Source organism: Coffea arabica, chromosome 11e (genome assembly GCF_036785885.1).
Source record: "Coffea arabica cultivar ET-39 chromosome 11e, Coffea Arabica ET-39 HiFi, whole genome shotgun sequence".
Classification (NCBI taxonomy): domain Eukaryota; kingdom Viridiplantae; phylum Streptophyta; class Magnoliopsida; order Gentianales; family Rubiaceae; genus Coffea; species Coffea arabica.
In genome coordinates, this window is record NC_092331.1 from 51,241,710 (window position 1) to 51,251,695 (window position 9,986).

Genomic DNA, 9,986 nt, shown 5'->3' on the forward strand with positions numbered 1-9,986 from the left:
GCATTTTAAATATAGGGTCATAATATATTGATTAAAAAGCATGGACTATGTTCATTATCTGCAATTAATTAAATATTCGGTAAGTATTAATAATTAAGATAAAGATGCCTAAAAGGTTTAGGTCTTGTGGTTGAAGTTAAATTCACAGGACTTAAAGGTCTTGGCTTTCCACTTCTTAGATTTCACTCTCCCTTACTAGAAAAAACTAAAAAAAAAAAAAGATTTATATGATAACATGAGTTAACTTAATAGTGAAAGCGTCAAAATTCATTTTATGTGACAAACTATTACGCCATTAAAGTTGCACTCTTGTAAGTTGACTCTTTTCTCGTAGAATGGAAATTCATCTTAAAGGCACTAAGCTCCCCAACGTTTGGTGCCTTTTGGATTTTTTCCTCCCTAGAATTATTTTTGTTGCACTTTGCCTCCTATTATTAAGTCACAATAGCTATTACCATTAAAAACTATTTAAAGTTTCAATTTTACCTTATCTCCATTTTCCTCTATTCTTCTTTTTCCTGCCCAAGTTTTTCATGTCACCCATTTCTAATGATATTCAACTTTTTTTTTTAGAAAATCAAGAATTGAGTCCCCAAAATAAATCTAATCATATCAAGTAAATTCAAAACTTTGCTATTGTTGAACATATTCTTTCCCAAATTGTGAAAATCAATAAATGGAAGTAGGACACAAGTTTTGGTAAGATATCTCTTTTACACGTATCATGGAAATTTGAATAATTCAATCAAAAATTTTGTTGTAAAACTTGGATGGTGTTCTTTTTTTGCTATGTATTTTATGACATTTTTTTATGCATGAAATGATTTGATTTTAGATTCTAGAATATATTTCAAGAGCATGTGATTTTCTTAAGTGGTTGGATTCTATTTGTAAAGAGTACGGACAACCTCCTGGGACAAAAAAATAATGGATATTCTCCAACTTTGTTTCCACTAATTATTATTTTGAAGTCTTCAATGACCATTAGTCAATGGGTAAAATGCAACAAAAATAATGTTACGAGGGAAAGTTCAAATGACACCAAACTTTAGTGGGAGCCGCCCCGGGATGGGTTTTTGGTTCGTGTGTGTGTGTGGGGTGGGGGGGGGGGGGGAGGGGGAGGGAATGTCGTTTTCTTCTTTTATGCTTGCACAATTTAGCTGATGTAAAAGTGTAGAACCAGGTAGTTGATGTAAAAGTCTGAGACTCAGAGCTTCCTTTATCACATTTTGGTGGGGCCAATGTTCTAGCTTTTAAACCATTTTACAGGATTCTCCAAAATCTTTTATTGTTTTTTTATGTTCTCCAAGCTTTTTCTTTTGTTGAGTGGTACATTACCACTTTGGCATTTTGCATATACGAAATGCTGATGCTGTAATATGGATGATTCACTTGACACAGCATTCTCAAACCTTGAAGAATTTTTTTCTGTAACTATCCAAAATGGCAAGCTCAAGAATCAACGAGGATTGGAGCAACCGATCTGCCGCCTACAGAGCAGTCTTAGAGGGAAAAAAACAGTCAGTAGAAACCTTTCGCAGTTTCTGGAGGGAAGAAGGTGTGAAACCACTTGATAAATGTGGTGATACTGTTCTCCATTTTCTGGCCATTTACGGAAATGTGGCTGCTTTCAGATTACTTCTCCAAGACGGTCTTGTGACCAGCGAAAATCTGAAGGCAAAGAATGTCAACGGCGACACTGCATTGCATGAAGCTGCAAGATTTGGCCACAGGGATGTTGCAGAGATCATGTTAAGGACCGAAAAGGATTTGGCGTCTGAGAGCAACAAACTGGGTGAAACCCCTCTTTTTGTGGCTGCTGCATGTGGGAAAAAGGAAGTTTTCTCACTTCTGGAAAAGTACATCGGTGATTGCATGATGAGGAGGAATGATGGATGCACAATCCTTCATGCTGCTGTAATTGGAGGATGTTACAGTAAGCTTCTCTATGAAGTAAAATTTTGGTTGTCTCTGCAAAAGCTGTCAAGTTTGTTGCTGAATTTGAACTCTATGTTCGTTCAGTTTATCAGATTATGCTATCTTATCTTTTGTCGAGGTCTATGCTGGTGGAATATGATGGGGGATGTTGTTGCATTAAATGCTAGTCCTTTTCAAGTTTACTGCTTCCTACATGTTTCGCTCTATTGTATCAAACAGGTTTGGCAATTGGCATATTGGAGTCGTATCCTGATCTTGCTGGCAAACGTAATGAAAAAGGAAAAACTGCTTTACATCTTTTGGCTGCAAAACCAGAGTCCTTCAGGAGTGGTTCTGCCTACACTCTCAAAGATCTTGGGAGGAAGTCCCTCATTCCTCTGCATATACTCCGAACTGTAATCTATTCTTGTAAGTGCTGTATCATTACCCACATGCAAGTTGCAACATAAGACTTTTCCCAGTCTTAGGAGACATTCGAATATCTTTTAAGTACTTCAGTAGGCAAATTGCCAATAATCATTAGGCTGAATGTGATGTGGTTTTGAAGTCAATGAAGATCTTATCCCTGACATTGGGAAACCTTGTTAAAAATCATCTAATTTAGTGTTTAATGATTTTGGGAACTATGGAGAAGCAATTTGAACTACCAATTTATCTGCTTGCTGGTTTTTTCGAGGAAGCAGGCTTTAAATGCCCTCAAAATTTTGAAAGAGTCATACTATCAGTTCGTTGTGTTGCTGGCAGGTATTCCGGTCTTGTACAAGGAATTGCCACCTGTAAATAGTGCGGAAGAACCAAGCAATTCAGCTTTCATTCATAAATTGAACAGAGCTTCTTCTGTCAATTATATCTTGGGTAAAGCATCTTCTTGTATCTACTTCATATGCACTCATGCTAGTGATGGTTGATAAAATTTTGTTTTCCCAAATTTTTCTTTTGAGAGTTGAAGCATAGTCTTGTGTAGCCTACCTTAGTAGTTACAAGAACGTCTTATTTCCTTTGACTAAATTAGTTTCTTTTTCATGCCTAAATAATGTAAGAATTTTGTTTTCAAGTGCTATGAAGCTTGGCCTGCAAGCTCTGTTCAATTTCCTTTTACTTCACATATCTTTTATTCATCGGCATGTCGTAGAATAAATATAAATAAGCAATCGCAAGTCTAGAAATTCATTTCGGCCAATTTCTTTTTAAAAAAACCCAGAAGATTTGTGCCAAAAGAACAGTTGCTAAGAAGAACAAAAAGCCTAGGACACGTAATGGGTCTTGAAGTACTATTTCTGCATCTCCCTGACGAAATCCGCCCACATTGGAGTTACTCATTAATGGTTTATCCAATTTGATGTATTTGCCCTCTAGGTTTTCCTTGGCTTAAAGAAATTGATGATGCAAAGCAAAGCCATGCAGTTGCACTAATGCTTGCAGAAAGGTTAATCAGAAGAGAAGATTGGAGCCACTATGTGAATACAGAGGACAAAGATCTTGAAGGCAGCCAGTTCGGGATATCATCAGAAAAGAAAAATAGGTTGCCAGATCCACTAATACAAGCAACGAGGCTGGGCATCATTGAGGTAGTTCAGGAAATCCTCAGTGTCTACCCTGAAGCTGCGTATACCTTCGATGGAACAGGAAGGAATATACTGCAAATTGCAGTGGAGGAGAAAAAATGGTTCTTGTACGACTACTTGATGACTAATGGTACTAACATGGACAGGATGCTAAGTGCTATTGATCACGATGGAAATAGCATTATACATCTCGCAGCACACCTGGAATCCCTTCACAGCACACCCCCTGGTGTTGTTCCGCAAATGATGTGGGAAGTTCTCTGGTTTAAGGTACCAAATTAAATTAATACCAGTATTGCATTGCTTGTTGTATAACTTTTCCGGACTATTTGCAACTTATGATTGATCTTTGGCTCCATAGCGGGTTCAATATGACTCTTATCCATATCTTTGGCAACTACAAAATTCTGATGGGAAGACAGCAAAACAAGTATTCGAGACGAAACATGCAAGCCTACGCGAAAAGGCTGAGAGAACTGTGAGAGAATTGGCCAACACTGTGTTGATTGTGTCTGCCCTCATTGGTACCATAAACTTTGCTGCAATTTTTACTGTACCTGGAGGTTTCGATCAAATGACTGGAGAGCCCATTTTTCTCAAGAACCGGCGCTGGGAATTCGGCTTGTTGATGTTCTACTTAGCAGGAGGGCTGTTCTCCTCTCTGTTCACCATGGGGACTCTGCTTGTGATTTTCTTTTTGCGATTTGAAACTGAGGATTTTTATGTTTCCCTGCCCTGCTACTATGTGATGGACATGATTGCCATCTTCTACTCCGCGGTCTTCACAATCGTAGCATGTTGCCAAGCATTAATAGTACAGAAAGTTGTGATTACTGACTTCAGACCCCTTGTGGTGTTCTTCTTTATCTATGGTCTGGTGGCCCTTGTGCTCATGGAAACATCATATCGGATGTTCGACTATGTGTATTACCTAATTCGATATTCACTTTCTTATAGAGGGCAAGAATCTTAAGCACTGCCCTTGCTTATTCATGTCAATTTCTTGCGGACTGAAAAAGTTTGAGCAAGTTTGTGAAAACTTTTGCTTGTCATCTATTGATTTAGGTGAATTTCCTATAGGGAAAAAACCGAGTGAAGAATGTAACAATAAAAACATGTTCATGAATAAAAGTTGAAATCCAACTCGAATACCACCATAATGAATTTTGATAGTCATCTTGAAAACCAATTAGCAATAAATTGGCTCACTCAAGATCTTAATAAAGGAAAAAAAAACTCAAGATCTTATAAATTCGACTAAAAGTTCTTGGGAAGCCAATGCCTTTGCATCTGTCAAAGGGCAATACGTTTTAAAGATTAGTCTTAAGTTATTCTAAATTTGATAATCAATTTGTGCAGCAGTTCTCAAAGCCTTTAAAGAACGAATTTTCCTTTTAAAATATTGACAAATCACTTTCTTTAAATAATTTTACAAAAAGAAAAATAGACGCAAACAGGAAAGCTCAGCTCCTTTCTATTGATGTAATGTAACTTGCATCAACTGCATTGCAAAGTCAACCGCAAAATGCAAGCAAAAAAAAAAAAAAGAAAAAGAATAAATCACTAGTAACCTCCCGTGACTTTGAAGTGTTTGCACATTATTACACGACTCTCTAATATTTTAAAATATCCATATAATTTCCTGTGATTTTATTTAAAGTGGATATTTAATCATCACTATATAAAAAGCAATAGAGAGTGTAAGTGTAAGCATATTTTGATCTTAGTTTTTGTTATGCCTAAATTATGCTCATGTCTTTTAATTAGAATTATTGCATTTTAATCATGACACTAATAAGAAAAATGAAAAGTTTTAATAAATTACATCTAAAAAATGTTGGTAATTAAAATTAAAACTACCCACTTACAACTATATTCACAAATCATTTTCCTCATCTCCAATTATTGTATGTGTTAAAATTATCTTCAATTATGATATTCTTATGCATGATAATTAAAGCTAACTACTTTATATACATATTGGTTAAGAAGAAAATCGCAATTAATCAGAAGACAAAAGGTTATAAACAATTAATGAGAAAACAAAGGTTAAATTGATGATTAAATTCACTATATTATGTCATACTGACTAAGAAAACTTCAAAAAAATTATCGATAATTATAAAAAATATAACAAAAAAGGTTCATAACTACTGAAATTGATAAAAATTTGTTGTATCCAAATCATAATGTTTTAGTATGTATTTTGGTCAGGTTTTGTTGTATACACTGGTTTGATAGAACATAGAAAATTTCCTCTTCTTATTGTCACAATCCAAGTAAAATATGCAACAACCTAGTTTAGATATAATAATCTTCCATCTTTAGAGTTCAATAAACTTCTAATTGCTTTGTATAAAATAAACATTTTTTACAACTAGCAATTGCTTAATTTTGTTTATTATATGGTTTCTTAGTCAATATTATACCAAGAACTTAGTTTAAATATGATAATCTTCCAACTTCAGAGTTTTTATAACTGTAAAATGCATAATAAAATTTTAATTGTTTTTGTATACAATAAACATTTTGTACAATTACCAATTGCTTAATTTTGTTCATTATATAGTATCTTAATTTATATTATGCCAATAATCACAGTTTTACACAAAAATTTAATATATTAAAGGTTTTTTTTTCTTGGAAAAATATATTCACGTGCATAAAGGAAAATACTGCACGTGCTTTGCACGTGAGCATGATAACCCAAATATAATATTTTTGTAGCTACTAAAATTTGTTGTGAAGTTTTTATTATCTAACTCACAACATAATCACGTGAGTATAATAATCCAAATATAATATATTTGTAGCTATTAAAATTAGTTGTGAAATTTTGATTATCTACCTCATAGTATAATTTATGCATGCTTTTCAATTTCTTTAACCAATTTTGGTTGCAAACATTATTCAAATTGAACTCTTTGACCTAAAACTATTAGAACTTTTTTTGAGCTTTTATTGATTAAATTTGGATTGAACTTTATAACAATTGTTAATATTATCATGTTTTACCAAAGGCGTTGTGATTACCCTTAAATTATAAAATTGTACTTTTTTTTATAGTTCAAAATAATGTTGTTGAGAAGAAAATATATGTGCACACATCAAGTACGCATATGAGAAGCAAATCTAATTTGCAAAAGCTACTAAAATTTTAAAAGGGGCATTAGAATACACCATAAATTGAATTTTTAGATCTTTATCATTTCGATTTTTGTACTATGCATCTACTTTCCTACCCCCCTGCCTTCACAAGCTCATTTATCAGTTGGGGTTGAGATATGTCTTTTTCCAAGTGAAAATAAAATCTATGATGGATTTTCTAGTAAAATTATTGGATATAATTGAAAAACTAAGATTTTTTTTTTTTGGCTAACCCCATACACAGGGATGGATGCCAGCCCATATTTTATTTATTATTAAAAACTTGAGTTACACGAGGGGACGAGGCCTTATCTCAAGTATCGACATGATAATGATCCAAAATCATAACATAGACAATCTTCAGCTTCCTAATCAAAGGCATTCCTGGTCATCGAGTCGAGTTTCCCTTGAAGCCAAAGTTGGTAGCATACGTATATGTTCATAAATCCTAATATGCTGTTCGGGATGGGCAACTCCCACATTAGACAATGTGTCTGCAACTTTATTGGCCTCCTTATAGAGTTTATTTCCACAATAACCTCATTCTTTAAAACTATTCCCAAACTAATGCACTTTCAAAATATATTTCCTTGTTAACCTACTTGTTGCCATGCGGACTTTGAGTATGAAAAGTATTCACATTTCCATCTTATATTAAGAGGTACAATCCACATCAATAGATTTTTAATAACTTTTCAATAGTTCAAATTTTGCTACTTATGTACAATTTTAAAGATAAATAAAATTATTTCTCTATCTATTATTGAGTTAATTAGTGTTTCTCACATTAGATTGGCTCATATAGCGTGTTAATTTTGATACTAACACTGACCTAGTTATATTTTCTCTCTCCTATTTTTTTTGGAATGTATTCTCTTTTGATAAGTCAAAAAATGCAAGAGAATTTTTTTCAAATTTTCTTTCCCCTTATAGTGGAATTTTTATAGTTCACGTAAACTATGATTATTATTTATCTTGAAATGTTTACTCGTACTTCAAACAATTTGAGTTTTTGCAAACTTCTTAAAATTTACAAAATTAGGAGACTACCATATATAAAATTGCAAGTAACAAGAAAAAAAAAAAGGAACTTGTGATATAATAATCAAGAACAAAGCTAGGGAGGAATAATGGCAGAAAAAAAAAAGTTCTTCGGCAAAATCATTGCAATTTGGAGGCTGATCAACAATTTTAAAACACTAATTATGGATCCACTTTCCTTTTTTAATTTGTTTATAGAATGTCCTTAAGGCACTAAATAAAGAAAAACTCTGTCATATATAAACAAAAGATTTACAAGTTATTTTTTTCCTTTGATGGGGAGTCTACATGGCAATAACTAGATTAATAAGGGAATAAAAACTAACAGAGCATTACTTTGGGATTATTTTTTGAAAAGTAGATTATTTTAGCCAAAAACTCCCTCCTTATAACAATGGGAAAAACAAGAAGAATCCCCCACCAATTGCCAAACCTCCCTTTGAATATGCCAAAGACATTGAAAGCGCCGCCGGAGAATCCCAACTAAGACCAACGAATCTGACTGAACACATATATTGTCAAACCCCCTCTGGACACACATTCGAAGACCAATCAAAAGGGCCAAGGTCTCTGCACGTAAGCTAGAGGTTTCCCCAAAGAAAGTCGAAAAAGCAACTAGAAGGAGCCCAGATGAGTCACGTAGGATCCCACCAACACCACTTACTCGTGAGTTGCCCTTAGAACACCTATTCGTATTAAGCGTCAATACCCCAGCCTTCTTCGCCTTCCAACGAACAAATTTGAAGCCAACTACCTGTGCTGGTTGAGAAGACCAATCGTATAACTAATGAAACGTTTGTACCCCAATTTTTTCCTTAAAATGAATCTCAGAAATGGCTTTAACTTCCATAAAGATGGCTTGACAAATAGCTGCAGAATGCATCTGTACCCCTTCAAGTACCGCTTTATTCCTAGCCTTCCAAACATGCTAGTAGATGAAACTTGGAAGAACTGTAATAATAAACCGCCTTTTTTTCGGATTTTTGTGAAGAAAACCACCAAGCATCTGTGCGAGCTCACAATAGAGAACCTGTACAAGTTACGCCACACATACCTCCAAAATAACTCAAGACCTCCATCACAATATGCCCCATAGAAAATACATGCTCAATAGATACACAAGACCCATTTAGACAGCAAAAACATTTCCAAGGCAATTGAAAGCCAAGCTTACATAGAGTATCTGCCACAGGCAACCTCCCCATCAATATCCGTAACTAAAAAAGGACACTTTGAGTGGAATTTGAGGATTCCATACCTATGAAAGAACAGCGGAAGTATTGTGGGCTTGACCGTACTTCACGAAAAGCCGATGATAGCGAGAATTTTTCAGATGTTGGCATCCAAATGACCTCTTCTACACGTCCTCCTTCAGGAACCAGTTGTTGTAAGATGGAAGGAATAATATCCTTCGGCAGAGCATGAGATAGCAACTGTACATCCCACTTCTCACTTGTGATAAAATCCCTAAAGCAAAGATTCGGAATAACTGGTGCTCTGAGAAATAAAGCACCACTACCCAACCAGTTGTCATACCAGAAATGACAAGACCCCTCATGGACCTGCAGTAACATCGACAGCTCCACTTACCGGCTAACATTCCAAATTTGTCTCCAAATTGCCGTAGCATACAGGCTCAAGTTCACTTGACAAGGATGAACATCCCTACAATATTCTGCTCGCATATAAGACGCCCAAAGAGAAGAACCTGTCCAAAAACTCCACCATAATTTACAAGAGAAATCCCTGTATACGTCCCTAAGCCTCTGAAAACCCACTCCTCCCTCCTCAACCGGATAACACAACTGAGATCAACAAATCCAATGAAGCTTCGATTCCTCAGCCATCGACCCCTACAAGAAGTTTGAGCAAACCTTTTCTATAATTTTAAACACAAAGCTAGGTAACACATCAGCTGATAATAAAGCGCACTGGAATAGACGAAAGAACGTGTTTAATCAGAATTATCTTCCCACGCGAAGAGAGAAACTTTGATTTCCAAGACAACACTCTACCCAGAATAGATTGGCTCACTTCCCCGAAATATGATGTGTTACACCTTCCAAAATACAAAGGACAGCCTAAGTACCGAAGTGGAAGGGACTGCCTAGAAAACTTTGTGACACGGTCAATCACCCTTCGTTGGGACGGTGACACCGACGGATGAACCAAATACCCACTATCACCAGAAAAAGACAAAAGGTGGTGCAGGTACTAGTCAAGTGGCTTAATTTGAGCAAAGAGGATGCTACTTGGGAGGATGTCACTGTCATCAACTCACAGTTTCCAAAATTT

General features: G+C 35.2%; 1 protein-coding gene across 1 annotated transcript; it reads left to right on the forward strand.

Annotated features, from left to right (window-relative positions):
• The first annotated feature begins 1,406 nt into the window (after positions 1 to 1,406).
• Positions 1,407 to 4,564, forward strand: LOC113719503 (uncharacterized). The gene is made up of 5 exons (XM_027244720.2): positions 1,407 to 1,936; positions 2,158 to 2,346; positions 2,683 to 2,793; positions 3,295 to 3,773; positions 3,865 to 4,564. The coding sequence occupies exons 1-5, from the start codon at positions 1,444 to 1,446 to the stop codon at positions 4,474 to 4,476; spliced, it is 1,884 nt and encodes a 627-aa protein (XP_027100521.1). The 5' UTR covers positions 1,407 to 1,443; the 3' UTR covers positions 4,477 to 4,564.
• The last annotated feature ends 5,422 nt before the right edge of the window (positions 4,565 to 9,986 follow it).

Bases quoted from the DNA above. Each gene is read 5' to 3' on its own strand.
- LOC113719503 (XM_027244720.2), top strand. From the start codon at position 1,444: ATGGCAAGCTCAAGAATCAACGAGGATTGGAGCAACCGATCTGCCGCC. The intron at 1,937-2,157 runs GTAAGCTTCTCT...TGTATCAAACAG, and splicing joins TGTAATTGGAGGATGTTACA to GTTTGGCAATTGGCATATTG. The intron at 3,774-3,864 runs GTACCAAATTAA...TTGGCTCCATAG, and splicing joins GGGAAGTTCTCTGGTTTAAG to CGGGTTCAATATGACTCTTA.